The sequence below is a fragment of the Neomonachus schauinslandi genome, chromosome 6, assembly GCF_002201575.2.
Source record: "Neomonachus schauinslandi chromosome 6, ASM220157v2, whole genome shotgun sequence".
Classification (NCBI taxonomy): Eukaryota; Metazoa; Chordata; class Mammalia; order Carnivora; family Phocidae; genus Neomonachus; species Neomonachus schauinslandi.
The window spans coordinates 51,673,934-51,695,410 of NC_058408.1; the positions used below are offsets into that span (position 1 = coordinate 51,673,934).

The window sequence follows — 21,477 nt, forward strand, 5'->3', positions numbered from 1 at the left end:
TTTATTTGACAGAGAGAGACACAGCGAGAGAGGGAACACAAGCAGGGGGAGTGGGAGAGGGAGAAGCAGGCCTCCCACTGAGCAGGGAGCCCGATGCGGGGCTCGATCCCAGGACCCTGGGATCATGACCTGAGCTGAAGGCAGACGCTTAACGACTGAGCCACCCAGGCGCCCCTCTTCTCAGTTCTTTACCCTGTTTTATAAACAAGGGGAGAAACATACTGCTGTCAGGCTACTGGGGAGCAACCCTGGGAGAAATGTGAAGAAGATAAGCGAGGGACTGGTAGAGCAGATCCACGCAAGGGGATGTTATTCTGGTAATAATACCTGGGTAAGGGCAGGCCGTCGGCCTACTTAGGCTAATAACAACCATTTACTGAACGCTAGCTATGTGCTAGGTACTTAGCACACAACGTCCTCATCTTTGCAGAAGCCCTGTAAGGAGATGAGTAAGCTCCTGCATGTTTTACAGACCAGGAAGCAGCTCGCTAACGAGCCCGGGATGCAGAACAATGCGACAGAGGTATTAAAACCCCCCAATGGGGATAACAAATCCTGTGCTTTTTTTTTTTTTCCTGGAAAGCCAGGATTTGAACTCAGGTCTGACCACATAACCCACCTACTATTCCATGCCCCGCTCAGGTCAGCAGCGGAGACAAGAGGGACTGTGACTCCAGCTGCCCCTGGTGACTTCTCTGACCACGTGAGGGCAGCTCGAGTTACAGAAGTGGCCATCATCCCGCAGTGGGGGTTCATTAACAATGCCGCCCCAGTACTTTTCCTGGAAGGATATGTTGGCATTGGTGGTGCTTGGTGTGAAAATACAATATTCCCTAATCCCAGGGTTACTGACATGAAGCAGGAGGGAACCATGATGCACCTGTAGGATTCTGAGGAATTAAAACATGTTCAAGAGAGACAATAATGTGTCAGCTGGAGAAAATAAGTTTGAAATCAGTGTTTCGCCAGCACTGCATCATGGGAACAGTGTTGCTAACTATCACTGAAGAGATTTATTGATGTGAATGGCCCAATTTTTTACAAATACTACAATTCACTAAGCTATTAAGCTGAAATCAGCTTTGATTCTGAAACTGGATACTGTAGTGAAATGTCACTGTTACTCAGATTTGTGGAAATAAATGTTGCAACAAACACCGTTACTATGCTCTGTTAACCTCTGTGGGTTTTATTTTTCCTTCCAAATGAGTTTGTATGTTTAACAATTGCTACAGAGGAAAGTCTGAAACATTCTTGTGCCCGGCTTGGAGGAGTTCACCTTCTACAAGTCCTTGTGGACGTGACCGTGCACAGCTAACACAGTCCTTTGCCACTTTCCTTGTTCTCTCATTTTTGAAAGTAGTCGATAGCCACTTTCTCTCTTTCTTTTTCCCTTTCTCTCAGCTTCTTATGAAGATTCCAAGTATAAATGCAACAGGTGGAGTTACCTACAAATATACAAACTGAAAGAAAAGAAATATTATGGTTGGCTACGCCAGAGTTTCCTGAAATGAAAACATACCTGGACATTTATCAAGGTCAGAGAGCGTCTAAGTCAATCAAGAAGGAACCGAGGGAGCTGAGCCGGCCACTACTGCTCCTTTAGGGTACAGAGGCACTTTGCTCCCATGGGTGACCCACGCCTCCCCTACCTTGTATCTATCCATCGGGTCTTCCTGCTGCAGCTGACTCTCTCGCATTGTCTGATATTCTTTCTCATATTTCTTCAGTTTCTTGGTTGGTACCTACAGGGATCAGAAGAAAAGCATGTTAGACAAGGACATGATTTAGGAAAACATTTTCTGATATGGTTCCCAATTAAGTCTCTGGCATTCTAATGGCACACACCCAGCTCAAAGTAGGGGGGGAAAGTCTAGATCTGAGAGGAAGGATCTGCAAACTTTTTCTGTCAAGGCCTAGATAGTATATTTTAGGCTTCGGGGCCCCACAGTCCGGGTCAAAGCCACTCCACTCTGTTGTCACCTCAGAGAAATGGCTGTCATTAGTGATAAGTAAACAAACAAGAGTGGCCATATCCCAACGAAACTTTATTTATAAACATCCATTTCTGTGCTGCAACACAGTTATGTCGTAACTGTTTTTTTGTAAATGTGTTTAATAGTGCTATTAATTCTAACCACTTCTCAGTAAAATTCATGCATAGCCTTGTACCATACTGAAAAGGAAAACTGTTTTATAAAGGTAAAAAACTGAGCAACAAAGAATATTTTTAAATAGAGTCAATATATTGTACCCAAGAGAAAGAAGATTCTAAAGTCTGTCACTAAAAACTCCCAACAAATAACAGAATCGTTGTGCTGTGTGAAATAACAGAACATCATCTAAACGACTCATCTATTTCTTACTAAAATTGTGTCATCTTTAAAAGACAGTAGTCTACTCTTCTCTGAAAAAAAAAAAAAAAGACTAGGACTTACAGAATCTTAGAATTCTAAAAATAACAAATAAGCATAACACAGAATAAAGGTCATAGAATTTAGCCCTAGATAGATCAGGGTCTGAATGCCTACTATTGTTTTCTTTTATTAACTATGAAACCTCTTGGCAAACCAGTATTTAACCTCTCTTGGTCTGAGTTTCTTCATCTGTAAAATGGCAGGCAAACAGATTTCTGCTTCATAATGGCTGTCAGGAGAATTAAATGCTGTTAACACAGGCAAAGTATCTAAAATATTGCCTGTTTCCTGGAAGTTTTTTTTAAAAAGTATTCAATAAAATTAATGTATTATCATCTATGTTCCATATGACACAGTGAGTTTACTTTTAGACTTTCCTTGGACAATCAAAATTATAGAATTCCTTTCAACATCAAAATCTTTATTTGATGTTTAGGTGCTAAAGTAAGTGACCTGAAATGAGGAAAAAGCTTATATAACTTTTTAAAAGACAACAAATGTGTTATTTTGCTGGATTCTTGGGGACTTGAAGGCAAGGATGTGTTGATGCTCCTTAGTAACCATCGTCATGATACCTACCTAAGTCGCTGGCCCATAGGAGGCTCTCAGCAGACTGTTTCTTGTTGAGTTCAAAATATGGTATTTAGAAAACATGTAATATGTGTGTGAGAATCTGGCCAGAGAATCTGTTAAATAAAAAGCAAAGACGCCATGTGTCATGCCCCGTCTTATTCTAATGACTCTGTTCTTCCATCCAGGAGCATTCTCAAGTACTGGAATTACCTGCTTCTCACCACAACTGGGGAATTTCACAAACTCAGTCCAAACTGGAGACAGTGGAAATCATTCCACAACCACATGATGACAATATTCATCTGGCTGATGGGGGAGTTTCCCCAGTGAAACAAGAAGTTAAGGACAGTTTTCAGGGTGTAACTGAATTGCAAAACCACTGCTGAATACGGTCATGAGAAACTAATTTTTAATTACTCCATCTCCAGAGACTTTCAACAGTACACTGTGATGAACCAGAGTGCAAAAGACAGGGAGGCACCACCTGCCCTCAAGATCATCAGATAGACCAGGAAAATACATGTGGTCATGTGCCAACAAGACAGCAGCAACAACATTATTTCTTCCTGACTTTAATTGGGGCCCTCTATTTCCTCTAGCTGTCTCTTCTCTGGATGTATTAATCATACACTCCAAAAACCAAAAACACTCTTAAGATGAAGTGGTGAGTCCCTGGCACTGAAGTAGCCCAGAGTTGAGGACAAAGGGAAAAAAGTCTCAGTTTTAAGCAATGACAGGTGTTTCCAAGGCATTCCTAGGAACAGGATCCAGGGGAGAAGTGAGTACTGTGGGGATGGTGCCGTGCAGCAGCCATTTACCCACAACATCGGAAGTATGTCAGCATCTCTGCAAATGAGCACGGGTACCGAGGGGTACACCAAGCTGAACATCAGTCTTATGTGGAGGTATTTTCTACTGGTCCTAAAATGGACCCATTTACCAATGACTGATTACAAATTGCAAGCTTATTTCTAGAAAATTTCTTCTAAAACCACATTTTTAAAATTCAAAGTGTTACAGAGTTTTTTTTTCCATGTAAAAAAGTGTCCTTTGAAAAGTCAGTTTTGCTACTTATGTTAAGAGGTTCATTTCAATGTGAAATTTTTAAAAAATGCATTAAACACGGGGCACCTGAGTGGCTCAGTCGTTGGGCGTCTGCCTTTGGCTCTGGTCATGGTCCCGGGGTCCTGGGATCAAGCCCTGCATCGGGCTCCCTGCTTAGCGGGAAGCCTGCTTCTCCCTCTCCCACTCCCCCTGCTTGTGTTCCCTCTCTCTCTCTCTATTAAATAAATAAATAAATAAAATGCATTAAACACCCTCAATAAGCTAATCCTTTCCCATCGGGCTGAGATTCTAGGATGTTTGGCTTCATCTTGTTCAGGGAAACAGAGCAGGTTCCCAGAACAATATGTTGCTAGGAAACCTTCCAAGCTTATTTATCTTGTGCTGTGGGGTGATATTGAGCATCCACCTGTGATTGGCACAAAGTGAGATGGGGGTAGGGGGGAGGAGGAAGGCGAGCTGATATGAAACTGTTATTTATGAGATAATCAAAGAACATAGGCTGTCAGAGTTTTTAAAGCTGTATTTCAGGACAAAATTGATTTTATTTTAGGGAATGTAATATTGAGCTTGAAATTTTTCTTAGCAGAGAAAGGAATAAAATACCTCTTTAGCCTGTAGTTTTAATTAAAAGAACAGAAAGTCATTAAGAATTACTAGAATTGACCCAATTATTATCTCAAGAGTAGTACAGGTATCTCTCCCCTTAAGTTAAATATTTTTAATGTAAATGTGCACTTGAAGAATCACTGATCCTTTCAAATGTCTACCTAATGGGGGTGGGGGGGGGCTTCTCCCTCTACCTGCCCAATACCCTCTATTTGACTAAATTCAGGAAATGTACTCAAAGAATCCACAATTGTTTGATAAGGGCTATGGATAACGAGCATTCACCAACTCAAAATGGTATTTATTAAGAACAACCCCAAAAGAGAAAAACTCTGGCAAGACAATCCCAAGTATGACAGCAATCATTTAAATAATCAGCCAAGACCTGACATTTTGGACTTGACAACTACATTTGGGGAAGTAGGCATTTAAAATAGAAGCAGTGTTTTAATGTTTTGAATATTTCACGGTATTTAGATTATTTCACAATATGCTTAACCCTGACATTTAAATTCATAACATAGCCATTTACTTAGAAGTAGTAAGTTGGAGCTGGAAGGACCTTTGGAGACTGTCTGTCTGGTAGGATCCCTGTCTTCAGGATGAGGGAAGTGAACCCACATGGCTGAGAACACTGGACTGAGCCAGCAGGTTGTGACAGAGTGTTCTGGAATATCTGGAATATGGGTGGGTCCACTGTCTCTCTGGCCTGTACTCTCTTCTGGTATTGGGCTGTCAGGAGAAGTGTATTTCCCAGTATTCCTTTAGTCATGTGAATGCCATTGTCATTATTTTTGTCACATCCAAACACATTTTTCTATGATTTTTCCTTAAATCAACTGATTTTCTTACACAATATTACAAGAAAAATATTTTGGAAGCAAGAGTCAATATAGACAACTATGGCAGACAAAAAAAAATGCCTCCCCCGAAAGATGTCTGCATCCTAATGCCCAGAACCTGTAACTATGCTTCCTTCCATGGCAAAATGGATTCTGTAGATGTGTTTGAGGTTAAGGACCTTGAGATGGGGAAATGATCTTGGACTTTCTGGGTGGGCCCAATGAAATCCTACAAGTCAGTAGAAGAGGAGAAATTTGGGGGCGCCTGGGTGGCTCAGTCGGGTAAGCATCTGCCTTAGGCTCAGGTCATGATCTTAGGGTCCTGGGATCAAGCCCCACACGTTAGGCTCCCTGATCAGCAGGGAGTCTGCTTCTCCCTCTCCCTCTACCCCTCCCCGCTGCTCGTTTTCTCTCTCTCTCAAAGAAATAAAAATCTTAAAAAAAAAAAAAAAGAGAACTTTTCCAGACTTCAGTCAGAGGAGATGTGACTATTGCAGAAAAGCCAAAGAAATTTGATGTTGCTGGCTTTGAAGCTGAAGGAAGCAGTGAATGTGGGCAGCCTCTAGAAGCTGGAAAAGGCAAGGACAGACTGCAGACAGGAATGCAGTCCTGCTGACACCTTGATTTTAGCCCTAATGAAACTGGTCAGACTTCTAACCTACAGAACTGTAAAATAATTAATGTATAAAGCTCTTTAAAGCCTCTGAATTTGTAGTTATTTGCTGCGGTAACAAGAGGAAACTAATCCAATAACATATTATAAATCATAACAACTATTAATTAAACTACCAAATGTTTACAAACAAAACTCAGTTGAAAGTCTTAATACTTTTGCTGAAAGCAAGATAAAAACTTCCTGCCTGCTTCGTTTTACAACCAATTGCAAATTATTTCAATATAAAGTAACCTGGATACTGTCCGCTCTTGTGTTACAAACAGCAGAATGGCAGTAAGCAGAAAATAAAAGCAACTCCATCCCAGCCAATGTGTAGATTCATTCAGCCCCGTCCTGCCTTCTCCCTCTTACCGCTAATGGCAATGAGTTGTGGCATTTCTTAAACCGTATTCGGTTTTTGCTAAGGATCTGTACAATGTCCCCCAAATATTTTCTACTACACTTTATCATATTCCATTTTTAAAATGTCTGTTCAGACCTTCTAAAATGATTTCATGAGCAGCAGTTTGAAGGACATGCACTAAATCAAGGAGGCTTTTTCATCTGCTTCCCTGACGCTCATACTCACTGGGCTGTAACACTAAATCACTGGGGAGGCTCTATTAACTCCTGTCCTGGTCACCAATGCAGTCACCTGCCATGTACTGAGGAAAGTGGGTCCTATTCAGCTGTTACCAGGAAATACATAGAAAAGAGCTTTATGAACTTCAGGGAAAGAGGGTGGTGAGGGGGTGTTCAGGGAGTGGTGGGAGAGTGCTCCACGGTGACTCTGGGTAACAGGGAAGAAGAAAGCACAGTAGTTGCTAGTTTGCTTTATTCTTTCTCTCAAAGTTCATCATGCCATCATGCCCGCCTCAGCTGGAGATGTGGGAGAGGAAGACTGAAGAGGAGTATGCTCAACTTTCTTTTCCCATGCTCTCCCTCTTTTCATCTAAAGCATATATTTATTTTTAATTATGACTCTGATAGAATGAAAATATTTGTGTGTATATACATAGTTTTTTGTTGTGTATCAATTACTTTTTGATGAACTTAAGAATCTTTATCTCACTAATGATACCTAGTTGGGTTATTGCCTTATTTTTACTTTTATTACATTGAGTACTCCTTATTAATACTTGAATTTCATGTGCATTAGTTATTTTTAATAAAACATACTTCTTCTCTCACATACATGATTTGGTTTCCTGATTATCAAATGTAATCTTTATACATTTAAGGAGTTTAGATGCCTTTTAAAACAACACAGATCTGAAACTCTGGGTTGTAACTAATGGAATAATAGAACTCTGAAGAAACCCATTAGATTAACCTAAGGGAAACTTACACACAGAAAAGAGGAAAATGACACAGCATAGCTGAATACACATGTGGAGAATTTTCAGCCTGGCCTACACTCTGTGATGTATATGTCATGATTTGGGGCATATGCCGATCTTATGGAACGGTGCATCAATTTTGTGAAAAATGGATTCCGAATTTAACTAGAGAAAAGAATCTAGGAGCTACTAGTGTTTCTCAAGGTGGGAGTACTATTGGCGTTTTGGGTGGAATGATCTGGGGTTGCCTTAGACTTCACTTCCCATTTCTGAGCCCCTAGTATCCTTGGCCCATGTATGATGTCGTCTCTTAAATGCTGGTAGTGCCCTCCAGTCATTGGTACAATGAGGATGCCCACACGGCTTTCCAGAGAGGGAGGGGAGGGCGCTAGGGGATGGGAGATAGGAAGGGAGACACTTGAGAAAAAGTGGGATTTGTGCAGAAAACCTCTGCACTGTGCTGACAATAAAGACAAGGGGAGGCCCAGCCCAGCGCGGGAGGTTTTCAGCACTGCATTCACATAACTCTCATGTCCGCTTCCTTCTATTCTGTTTTTGATCAGCAGTGATTGGCACAAAGAGAAACACAAAGTGCCTGCGTGTCAAAGAGTTCCCTAACAGTGTTAAGGCTATAATTTAGAAAATTATACATTTAAGCCTCTCAACAACTCTGGGAGGTATTATTTGGATTTTACAAATAAGAAAACTGAAGAGAGGTAACTTTCCCGAGATCACGCAGCTGGTAAACAGAAAGGCAGAAATGGGATAGAGGCTGCCATCCACCTTCAGCCTCTGTCCTCTTGGGCCTTTGCTCCACTGCCCGGGACCCCTGAAGGCAAAGCTCCTCAAGAAGCTGACCTCTAGATGTGGTGCCAAATACGTGTCTAATGAATACAGAGTTTCATAAGTGCGGGAAAACCACATCAGTACATATGTTTATAAAAGGTACAAGAGGAAATTTGTTGGGGGGCAGAGAGGAGCACCTGTGAGGTGGATTTTCATTATGACTGGCTTATGGAAGCTTCCTTGCCCAGTTAAAAAAGCGCATTTCCCCGGTGCTAAATTTTAACAATGGGCTAGTCCCTTGTCAGAGCTATTATTCAAAACTTGATGAATCTGCTTCTCTATTTCAAAAATAAGATACAAAAATATTTATTAATGGATGCAAATGCTGGCAAAGTAGATCACTATTTAAAAAAAAAAAAGCTGCCGGGGTGCCTGGTGGCTCAGATGGTTAAGCATCTGCTTTCGGCTCGGGTCATGATCCCAGGGTCTTGGGATCGAGCCCCACGTCTTGCTCCTCAGCGGGGAGCCTGCTTCTCCCTCTGCCTCTCCCCCTGCTTATGCTCTCTCTCTCTGTATCTCTGTGTCTCGAATGAATAAATAAAACCTTTAAAAAAAAAAAGAAAAAAGAAAAAAAAAAGCTGCCAAGATCTGTTTAATATTTTCCTGATGGTCAGCAGTCTGAATGTCTAAAAAATTAATAAGCCAAAGGTACTAGAAATTATGTATTGCTCTTGCTCACTTCGGATAATTTCTTTTTTTTTAAAGATTTTATTTATTTATTTGTGAGAGAGAATGAGAGACAGAGAGCACGAGAGGGAGGAGGGTCAGAGGGAGAAGCAGACTCCCCGCTGAGCAGGGAGCCCGATGCGGGACTCGATCCCAGAACTCCAGGATCATGACCTGAGCCGAAGGCAGTCGCTTAACCGACTGAGCCACCCAGGCGCCCCACTTCGGATAATTTCTTAGGAAGAATATAAATGATCCCATTTTAATATATTAACCATCAGAGGAAAAAATAGGTAACTATGGCACCACATTTCTTGGTGATCTGAAGTTGTAGGGGGTTGAGAGTTTCCAACTCAGAGTCAGTTCTGCAAGGACCTGTCAAGATCTGGACAGAAAGTGGATCGGGGGCGAACAAAATTCTAACAGTGAATCTGCAGTAGCCTCAATACTTTGGACGAACAAGATGGGAGGGGTCAAGAGAAGAAGAGGGGCCATGTCCTATTAGACTTCACTTAATCCTCTTCCCAGTGTTCAGCAAAAGAAGCTACTTTGACTCTCTTCTGAGCTGTGGGCGGGGGGGGGGGGGGACAGAGGCAATGATACTTTACCCCATGAGATTAGGGGGGAAAAACCTTCAGAGACCATAAGAACCTATAAATGATTATTAACTGTATTCTTTATTGAAGTTTAGTTGACATATAACATTACATTAGTTTCACGTGTATGATATGATTCAGTATTTGTATATATTAAATGATATGATGATCACCTCAATAAGTCTAGTTAACATCTGTCTCCTATATAGTTACACAAATTATTTTTATGTGATGAGAACTTGGAAGATCTACTCTCTTAGCAAGTTTCAAATGTGCAATGCAGCATTATTAACTACACTCACCATGTTGTACATTATTTCCCTAAGGACTTATTTATTTTATAACTGGGAGTTTGTACCTTGTGACCCTCTTTACCCATTTCGCCCACCCTCCATCCTCTGCCTCTGGCAAGTTGTATTCTAGTAAGGAATATAATGGCTTAAGGGGGCGGGTACAAGGAAAGTACTTATCTCTTGTAACACTAACATAGCTCCTGAGGCTTACAGAATCAAATTACTAGGCATTCTCTTCCTGAATTCACACATCATAGTCTGCAGTGTGGCACCTGCCTCATCTCATCCGGCATGTTCAGCTTTCGAATGACTCAAGCCTAATGGTGCACACACCTGTGACAGATTCCTGGACTCATTAATGAATAATTGTATGATGCAAGTCACTTTCCAACATTCATGGCTCAATCCTGAATGTAGTATGCTCATCAAAGTATCTATGAAAGCTTCTGAAATACCAATTTCTACTTTCTTTACCACATTCTAATATAAGCTGTCTGTTCCCCATGCTGTAGCAGATTTAAGAAACCGTGGCATTTTATAGAAACTGCTTAACTATTCATTTCTAATTTCTCATCTCCAGTCCTATGAATCTAATCTCATTTACTTTTTTTTATGGACCTCCTTGGTATTCTGCTTGAGCTTTCCTATCAATAAATGACATTTGGAGGTGGAGTAATTTCTTTACTACCCAAATGCTGACAACTTCTATTTTATAGTTTCTAGCTGAACTCAACCTACCTATCCACCTGCTAACTTCATTATCATCTTTTAGATATTTCACATAGGAGACATTTTAAACCTGGACACATCACCCACTGTCTAACCCCAACCAGTCCTCCCACTGTTCGTCTTCCATCCAGATGCTCAAGCCAGAAACCCCAAAGTCATCTGTGACCCCTCCCCCGACCAAGGATCATGAAATCAATCACTAGATTCTACAGAACATGCCTCCAGATGTCTCCTAGCTTGTCTTCTTCTTTTGAACCTAATGACACTGCCCAAGTTCAAGCCATAATCCCCTTTCATCACTGCAAGAAGCTCCAAACTGGGCTCTCTGTATCTGTCCTTGCTCTACTCCAAAACTTTTTTCCATAGGGCAGCCAACGTTTTTTCAGAATGCAAATCTGTTATCTTTCCTCTTCCTAATTTTTTCAATTGCTTCCTGTTGCATTTAGGACAAAGAGAGGAATACCTGACATAACTCTGCTGGTCCTATAGGATCTGGTCTCTATCTGCTTTCCCCCTCTCACTCTCTATGCCTGTATTTTGCAAAATTGGGGTTCAACCATCCCAGGAAGTACATGAAAGGATCCAAATAGATGCAAAAGGCAATTATTAGAATTTTTAGTTCTATTTTTTTAAAAGATTTTATTTATTTGAGAGAGAGAGTGCACACAGGGGGAGGGGCAGAGGGAGAGAGAGAGAAGCAGACACCCTGCTGAGCAAGGAGCCCAATGTAGTGCTCAATCCCAGGACGCTGAGATCATGACTTGAGCCAAAATCAAGAGTCAGCCACTTAACCAACTGAGCCACCCAGGTGCCCCTCTAGGTTCTATTTTTTAACCAGCTTTCTTTCTTTCCTTCTTTCTTTCTGTTTTTTTAACCTGATCTTCTTAAAATGTCTATTTTTTGTGCCCATTAATTTATTAAAAAATGAATATGTATATTGGAACATGTATATTGGAAGTATATGCTTAAATTACTTTTACTGACAGGGATGCATAATCAAAAGAGTTAAGGGGTCACCAGTCTCTACTGTAGACATACTACTGGCTTCTTTTACTTGTTTCTGCACATCATATTCTGTCCTATCTTGGGATTTTGAGTATGCTATTGCTTCTGTTGGGATGGATTCAGCATATTCACCTCAAGATTCTAATTGGAAGGTCTAAGGTATGATTAGGCACCTCTAATTTTATAAACCTCAGGCAATTCTGCTATATTGTATTCTCCATTTGAAAACCATGGAATTTATCAAGTGCTAAGGGAGTGGGGCACAAGCTAGAGAGGCTTTTAATGAACTGGCCTGAGAACATAATCACCAGTTTCTAAGGGAATATCCATTCTGTGTTTCAAACAACCAATTTATAAATAAACTTTAAGAGAGAATAAATTTGTAATATCAGGAAGGACTATTTTTATTTATTTATTTATTTATTTTTAAAGATTTTATTTATTTAATACGGAGAGAGACAGCGAGAGAGGGAACACAAGCAGGGGCAGTGGGAGAGGGAGAAGCAGGCTTCCCGCCGAGCAGGAGCCCGATGCGGGGCTCGATCCCAGGACCCTGAGATCATGACCTGAGCCGAAGGCAGATGCTTAACAACTGAACCACCCAGGCGCCCCAGGAAGGACTATTTTTAATGTTTGAAAATACTTCAAGACTCTATTATATAAACAGTTCGGCTGTAAGGACACAATGAAGTTTAAAAGGGAAAAATCGGGGTGCCTGTGTAGCTCAGTTGGTTAAGAGTCCGACCCTTGATCTCAGTTCAGGTCTTGATCTCAGGGTTGTGAGGCTGGGCATGGAGCCCACTTTAAATAGATAGATAGATAAGGAAAAATCATATGCTTCAAGAATAATTATTTGAGCAATAGAGTTTCTCTTCAATATTATATGTAGAGTAGTTTAGGGTTAAATAGGCTTGCATTTGAAATCCTTCTCTGTCAAATACTAGCTATGTAATTCTAGAAATGAATCACTTAAACCTCTTATTCAGAGCCTCAATTATTTATTTTTTAAAACGAGGGTAACACAAATCACAACTACTGTGACCACCTCCTTTTATTGAGCGCATAATGCAGGCCAGGGCACTGGGCTAAGCACTTAACATACTTTGTATTATGTAAGCCTCATAAAGTTGAGTTGGGTCTACTGTACTCATAGCTATAAAATAAATATACTGAGGAAAACCAAGTAACATGAAAAGGGACCATAATAATGACTGACCCAACAGGCCTTCTGGCTCCAAGGTCAAGCCATACTTGCAATATGTTCCATGCCTGTCCTTTACACTGCCCGTCACTGTCCGGCACACACAGCTCTCAAACCCGGGGCCCTTCTCATCAGTAACCGCTGCAACAAACCCAGCTAGTCAACTGCAGGATGGCGGAGATACTATTTTAACACACGAGTAGGAGATAACGAACCTAAGATATCAGCCGTATTACCTAGCATCAAGTAGGAGCTCAGAAAAGTATAAACACCTTCACCCCGAATTTTCTGGGCAAGCCAGAAAAAAGAGAAGGTCAAACAGACCCTAGGGTGGTTGAACCAGGAATTTAACTCTGGGAGAAGCCTGTATAGAATTTTATAAAGTCTCAAGAGGCGGCAGACTGAAATCCTATATTTTCCTCCTCTCCCAGCCACCTGAAGAAAAGTACTGAGGCAGAAACCACTCAGGAGATTTACAGGGTAAAGCAAATTAACTTCAGGTACTGGGAACAGGCAGCGCTTAGACGGAACATTTTTTGAGGCCTATTGTTTCATTGAGAATGCCTTTCTTCTCTGTGTATGATTTCTTGGATTTCTTTCTTTCTGTCCCCACAGCTTCTCATCCTGATTTGTACAAAAACTGCCCAGTTCTTTTCTGCACCCACGTGCAACACCTGCAGCTTGTTCACTAGCACAACTATACTGGCTTTTAAATCTATTTTTCTCAGATTCTTTGCACTTGAAGGAGAGAAAAAAAAAAAAAGACATTTGCCTGTTTATCTTTTTAGTAGTAAGAATTCTTATCTCACTGTATCCTCTTTATTTTTTTTTAGATTTTATTTATTTATTAGAGAGAGGGAATGAGCGAGAGAGAGAGAGCACAAGCAGGGGGAGGGCAGGCAGAGGGAGAAGCAGGCTCCCCGCTGAGTAGGGAGCCCGATGAGGGACTCGATCCCAGGGCCCCAGGATCATGATCCGAGCTGAAGGCAGACGCTTAACCAACTGAGCCACCCAGGCACCCATTATATCCTCAACTTTAGATTGAATTATGAAAATTCTGTTATTTTCTCTTTGTAAAAATTAAGAAGCAATAATATCTTAAGTTAGTATACCAGGGGCGCCTGGGTGGCTCAGTCGTTAAGCGTCTGCCTTCGGCTCAATTCATGATCCTGGGGTCCTGGGATCGAGCCCCACATCGGGCTCCCTGCTCAGCGGGGAGCCTGCTTCTCCCTCTCCCACTCCCCCTGTTTGTGTTCCCTCTATTGTTGTCTCTCTCTGTCAAATAAATAAATTTAAAAAAATTAAAAAAAAAAAGTTAGTATACCATAATGGATGTTTCTTATTTCTTTGATGTTGGGGAGAGACGCTCAACATCCACTGAAATATCTTAAGTAAAATTCCACTTCTAAGTAAGTTTTAGTTAGAAATTTATCACTTAAATTTTTTTATTATAGTGCTTAGGAAATAACAGAATGACTACCGAGTGCTAAAAATTAAGACGGTAAGATGGTATGTAATACCCTAAATCTGGTTACATGTTGAATGGTGCTGGTCTGATTCCAGGGAGTAGATTAACCAGATGTAGTCCCAAAACTGGGCTGCAGAAAGCTGATATAGCTATGCATTCAAAGCAAGCTAATCAAGCTTATTTAAAACTAGACAATGATATGGGAGAGAAGGAATGACAAGAGAACCAAGCAGGACATTGTTCTTTATTATAATCAAATGCTATGTTCATTATAATAATAACGACCTTCGCAGCATGGAATGCAAAGAAATCTGAAACAGTACTTTTGTGTCAGTTGTTGTTGGCAATTAGAACAAAAGTAAATATGTATCTCTTGCTAAGAGTTCTCATAGTAGGTGGAAGGCTGTAGATGTTTGTGCTGTAAGACATTTAATTCAAGACTAATACGCTGAGACAATCTGAATAATTCTGCCTTTAGAAAGATTCAACTTTACCAGACTGAGAGGGACAAAACAGTGGGAAAGAGAGAGAAATGGGAGCTTTTCCTGTATTCATCTGCCTTTAAAGGCAGGAAGTAAAGTTGATTAGTCCACAGCAGCAGAGGATCATCCTGCATGATGGCCGCTTTGCCATTTGTATACATCACTTTTGAACATGGGAAGGAAAACTCATCCCTACTTTGCATTTTTAAAAATCATCCATTCACTCACTCATTCGACACATGTTTATGGACTACCTCCTATGTAGCAGGCATAGCCATCCAGGAACAGTCTGGTGGGGAGAGAGTCTTTAGAGAAATAATCACATGATTTAAATCAACGCTGCCCTTACAAGTAAGCTAAGTGCTGCGAGGGAAGCGTAAAGATGGAGGGATGATGGCGGGTGCGGCTCTAATTCTGATTGTGTCTCCAAGGAGTGACAATGAACCTGAGGAGTAAGTTAGCCAGTGAAGAGTGGGGAGAAGGAGTGTTACCAGTAGAGGGGGAACAAAGAGCACAGGATGGGAAAGAGCCAGACTGGTTCCATAATTTGCCAGGACAAGTACAAAATGAAAACTGAGACCCCTTGTTTAAAGAGTGGTAATTTCAAGATGGTAGAGCATTCAACCAAGTGTAGGGACCCGTGCAACTGGACTGGCCGCATGCCCACGAATCTGACTCTGGAAAAGAGGGCCAGTCTGAGGGACCATAGGCCAGCTGAAGCACCGGCGGGACAGAAAAGGCTAGCTGAGGCTGAAGAAATATGGGAGGCACACAGGCATAAATCCAAGGAACAGGGCCTCCAGGGACCAACCTCAGGGACCAACCTGCTCTGTCTCCTTTATAGTTCCCCAAACAGTTATTAAAGAGCTATTGTATAAGCCAGGCTGTTATGTAAGCACTCTTCTGGGCCCTAAGAGGAAGACAAAGAAGACAGTCTTTGCTTTTAAGGAGCTTACAAATAATTCTGTAACTTACGGTAGAATGTGGTAAGTTTCACATGAGAGTGTAAGCACCAATTTGTGGGAGATTCAAGGCATGAAGATTATTCACTTGAGGTAAACAGACTGAAATTAGTCTTCTTCTGCCTTTAGAGCCATGATTTGGCCATATCACTATAGAAATAGCAAACATACTCAGCACTTCCTATATGCCAGGCACCAAATGCTATATGCTTGAGATGTATTAATTTATTTTAGCCTCACATAATGAGGTAGGTGCTATTATTATTTTTTAAAGATTTATTGAGAGAGAGAGAGGGAGAGCATGCACGAGCAGGGGAGAGGGCAGAGGGAGAGGGAGAGGGGAAGCAGACTCCCCTGTGGCGCAGGGCCTGAGGTGGGGCTGATCCCATGACCCGGAGATCATGACCTGAGCCAGCCAAGAATCAGACGCTCAACCGCCTGAGCCACCCAGGAGCCCCGTGGTAGGTGCTATTATTATCCTCACTTTAAGGAGAAGAAAACAGAGACCCAGAGAGGTTAAATAACTTACTTGCCCAAGGTCACACAGCTAGCAAGGTGGGGATTCATTCCAATCCAGGAAGCCAAGGTCCAAAGCCCTCGCTGAACTATTATACTATATTACCATTTGACTAGCACTGTTTCATTTTGCTTTGTTTTAAAAATCTATACGCTAGGGGCTCCTGGGTGGCTCAGTCGTTGGGTGTCTGCCTTCAGCTCAGTCATGATCCAAGGGTTCTGGGATCAAGCCCCACATCGGGCTCCCTGCTTGGCAGGAGGACTGCTTCTCCCACTCCCCTTGCTTGTGTTCCCTCTCTCGCTGTCTCTCTCTGTCAAATAAACAAATAAAATCTTTAAAAAAAAAAATCTATATGCTATACTTATGACCTTTTTCCTCCCGGGTTTTCTGCTGTCACTTTAACCTTTTTTATCTACTCAGTTAGCCATATATCATATCTGCCTCAAACTGGCTAAGAGATACACAAGAAAAATAATTTTCCTAAAGATTTTTCCATCTTTATATCTAGAGTCAGAATTGTCAGGAACAGAAATGAGAAATACATTTCGGTATGAATTTCTGAAAGGAGATGACACAGACAGCGCTACTTTCCTTTGCTGTTGATGACCATGCTGCACATCTTTGTACTGATGACCAGCTAGAGCCACCATGGTTATGGACAGCTCCTACTGACTCCCTGAGAACTGTGAACACCTAATGAATGGAACTCTGGAACCCACATATTGGCTCTCAGGGTCCCCATGACCCAATGCTGGATCTGTTCCTTACAGAAGTAAGAAGTGCATGTATGTGCTCATTAATTCCACAAATACCTACTTTGTGCAAGACACTGTGCCAAATGCTCTGGGATACAAACAAAGACAGCTAGGACACAACAATTTCATCAAGAAATTCAAAATAAACTTTAAATTTGACTAATACCATCATGGAAACAGAAGCCTCCTGCTCTTATGGTTTAGAGGAGAATGTTTTCACAAACTCACCAGGAAATTTAGGACAAACTCTAAGGAGGAGCTAGCCTGTAAGCATTGTCCCCGGGGGAGATTTTGCTATTGACCATTCACAAGTGTCAGGATCTTTCTTCCTTTTCCTTCCTCCCCTCCCTCCTTTTTTTTTTTTTTTTTTTTTGGTATCAGTAGCCTCCAAGGACTGGACATAAGCAAGGCCACAGGTTTCCTCCCCACTATCTTTCCACCAGGGAGAAAGCAGCATTTGTAGGTGGTAAGCAAGCCCAGAGTGCTCTGTGTCGGGTGCTGTTCTGCAGGTGTTAGACGGCCTGGCCTGCCAGAATCGTCCATGTGATCCATGCAAGGCTAGAGGGGCCTATGTAGTATTTCTAGCCAATCCAATTTAAAATTATTTGACATCCTTTATGCTAATTAGAAAACCCTCTGGTGTAGATTTAAATATAAGTAGGATAAATTTACAGTAGTTACCTCCTGATTAGGGTTTTTTCCAATGCCAACCGACTAACCCTAGACTGTATTCCCATATCAGAGTGCTTGAAATATTAATCAAGTCCAAAGTGCAGACTATAACTAACACACATTTTATCACACAGTTGGAGTACTTTAATTTTTTAAAAAGATTTTATTTATTTATGTGTGAGAGAGAGAGAGTGGCAGAGGCAGAGGGAGAAGCAGGCTCCCAGCCCCGATGCGGGGCTTGATCCCAGGAACCTGGGATCATGACCGGAGCCGAAGGTAGACACTTAACCGACTGAGCCACCCAGGCACCACCCCCTTTTAAAAATATTTTATTTGTTGGAGTATTTTAACACACATTTTATCACACTGTGTAGGTTGGAGTATTTTATTCTATTTTTTTTTTATTTATTCATTTGACAGAGATAGACACAGTGAGAGAGGGAACACAAGCAGGGGGAGTGGGAGAGGGAGAAGCAGGCCTCCTGCAGAGCAAGGAGCCCGATGCGGGGCTCAATCCCAGGACTCTGAGATCATGATGTGAGCTGAAGGCAGATGCTTAACGACTGAGCCACCCAGGCGTCCCGGTTGGAGTATTTTAATGTAAACTGCAGAGAGTATATAACAAACAGTAGGTAGAACTGTAATAGGTACAGAGAGGAACACGATAAAGAAAAAAACAGCTCATTATTGCTTATTTCTTTCCTCATTCCATAAAGGAAAGCAGAAGGAAACTGCTGTAAGCAAAGGTATGGAGCTGAAGTGTGGGCCTGCTAACTGTGCTAAGCAGTTGTCCGGGCGAGGAGCTAGAGACCCTGGTGTTCGGCATCTGCAGAGCAGGCTGGAAAGAAGGCACCAAAGCCAGTTCATCAGATCTAGGTCACCACCAGTTGATGAAAGCAGGAATCTATTTTGGTAGTTGCTACTTCAGTGACCATATTTTCTGAAATAAAAATCGGGCACATGGTCTTAACAGATGTTCGGGTCCATTCTGGATGTGAGAAGCAATTTGGAAGACGAAAGAACCTAAAATGCTAAAAATGTTTTGATTGTGTTAGTAGCTTATAGGGCTTAGGAAACAGAATATTTGACCTTAGAGCTATCTTTGAAAAACTCTTGTTCCAGTAATGGTAAGAGGTCACTGAGGTGGCAAGGGGATAGAAGGATTGAAACTGTGCTGGTAAGAACGTTCATCTGGAGATGGTGTATCTACACTAAATTAGGAGGGAGGGTGAAGAAAAGGAGGAAGTGGCAATTGAAAGAATATTTAGGAAGTTTTAAAAAACAGATCAGGAGAGGGGTGCCTGGGTGGCTTCAGTCGTTAAGCGTCTGCCTTCAGCTCAGGTCATGATCCCAGGGTCCTGGGATTGAGCCCCGCATCGGGCTCCCCGCTCTGCAGGAAGCCTGCTTCTCCCTCTCACACTCCCCTTGCTTGTGTTCCCTCTCTCGCTGCCTCTCTTTCTGTCAAATAAATAAATAAAATCTTAAAAAAAAAAAAAAACAGATCAGGAGAAAAGGCCTTTGTGAAGAAGATGACAGAGAAATGGAAAGGGAGGCCCATGAGAAGCAGAAAAGTCTAAAGCAAGTCTGTCCTGTCATTTCAGTTAGGCCCAATGAGCCCTCCCCTCCTTAAACTTCTTCAGAATTTGTCTATACCACTCATTTAATCATCACATATGGCTGGTAAGGAGCTTTTCCTGGGGTATGAATTTTCCTGATTAGGATACCTGAAGGCAAAAAAACCAAAACCAACACCAAAACCCTTCCTTATTTAAACTTGGTATCTACGTGCTTCCACCTAACACAAAGCTGAGTACTTAGTCAATGCCTAAAGCCGATTTGTTCAGTTAAGCATATTCTTAATGTCTGGTGGTTCAAGTGGAGTTTGTTAATTAGTTAAAACATTAGAATAAGAAAAACAGATGAAGACTATGCCCATATATTTTCTTTGAGTATGGGTATTACAGGAGGTATGTGATGACATAGAGCTGGTAAGTGGAAAGACACAGAAATCCACTTAACATAGGATATTTTTGTTACTTAAATGAGAAGATTGTGATAACCAATTAAAAATGGCAGTTTTCCTTGATATGTTTGACAGAGCCAATAATTACCTCTGCTCTGTGGGGCAATTTCTGAAACGGTGCATGAGAATGAGACTATTTGGGAGATTTCTTATGCTATGCAGTTGGATGCTCTTCCCTAAATTGAAATTCATTTCTTTAATTTTGGGCAGGGGAGTGGGGGGGAGACATAAGAAAAAAGTAAAAACATCATGCATAGTGAATGCTTAACACATGGAGAATAGATATATATCTGACAATCGTAAGAGAATTCTCATTGTGGAAAAAACGGTAATATCAAACTAACTTTCTAAAAAATAACTGAATCATTTTGAATGCTCAGAGTAGATCAAATGAGAATAATCTGAAATTAGGCTTGGCCACACACAGGTAAAGGAAAGACCCTAAGATTAGCTTTTCTCTTATGCCTGTTTTGTGTCCCTCTACTGCTGTTTACACATGAATGACTGCTCTCCAAAGCTCGGGGTGGAGTGGCATTTATGTTCCCATTTCCATGGCAACTGTGAGGAGGCCAGAAAAATAAGGTATGGGGAAATGTGCATTTCAACCCTCACTTCCCTTCTGCAGGTTCAGCCCTCCTCATTTCCATGGGAACAGGAATTGAAAGACCTCCAGCAGCTGAAAGGGAAAGCCCCCACAGACTGCAGTTGTTCGAATGTCAGCTGAGAGCCGCCAATGACAGTATATTGCGGCTATTAAAATTTTTATTTATTTTTTTTAAAGTGCTTTTTTTTTTTAAGATTTTATTTATTTATTTGAGAGAGAAAGAACACATGAGAGGGGATAGGGTCAGAGGGCGAAGCAGACTCCCTGCCGAGCAGGGAGCCCGATGTGGGACTCGATCCAGGGACTCCAGGATCATGACCTGAGCCGAAGGCAGTCGCTTAACCAACTGAGCCACCCAGGCGCCCCGTGGCTATTAAAATTTTTAAATGATGTTTTCCCTAATAAATTCCCCCACTGTAATAATTTATAAGGGGGAGGGGCGCCTGGGTGTCAGTGATGGACTCTTGGATTTGGCCTCAGGTCATGATCTCAGGCTCTGTTCTAGGTGCGGGGTCAGCTTGGGATTCTTTCCCTCTTCCTCTCCCTCCCTTACTGCCCTCCCCTTTCACATGCACTCTCTAAAATATAAATGAATACGTAAATAAACAAAATCTTTAAAAAAAATAATTTACTGTATATGGTTTACAGAAACGGTTTAACTAGAGATGAGGAAGTACACTACTTTGGATTGAGTACTTTGCTATCTTTCACAATTCCAATATCACATGTCATTTTTTAAAAGTAATCTCTAAGGGCTGATATCTAAGATCTATAAAGAACTTCTCAAACTCAACACCCAAAAAACAAATAATCAAGTCAAAAAATGGGCAGAAGACATGAACAGACACTTCTCAAAAGAAGACATACAAATGGCTAAGAGACACATGATAAAATGTTCATCATCATTAGCCATCAGGGAAATTCAAATCAAAACCACATTGAGGCGCCTGGGTGGCTCAGATGGTTAGGCGTCTGCCTTCGGCTCAGGTCATGATCCCGGGGTTCTGGGATCGAGTCCCGCATCGGGCTCCCTGCTGGGCGGGGAGCCTGCTTCTCCCTCTGCCTCTGCCTCTCTCTCTCTCTCTGACTTTCATGAATACATAAATAAAACATTTAAAAAAAAAAAAAAAAAAAAAAAAAAAAAAAAAAAAAAAAAAAAA

The 21,477-nt window shown here is 41.5% G+C and overlaps 1 protein-coding gene across 5 annotated transcripts in view; it reads right to left on the reverse strand.

The window, feature by feature from the left end:
• Positions 1-21,477, reverse strand: part of RABGAP1L (RAB GTPase activating protein 1 like) — a 776,559-nt gene that overhangs the window by 30,591 nt on the left and 724,491 nt on the right. For all 5 annotated transcript variants that reach the window (XM_021682815.1, XM_044915943.1, XM_044915942.1 and 2 more), the window contains one exon: positions 1,653-1,745. In XM_021682815.1, the coding sequence (XP_021538490.1) occupies positions 1,653-1,745 (93 nt within the window). The remainder of the gene's footprint in view (positions 1-1,652; positions 1,746-21,477) is intronic.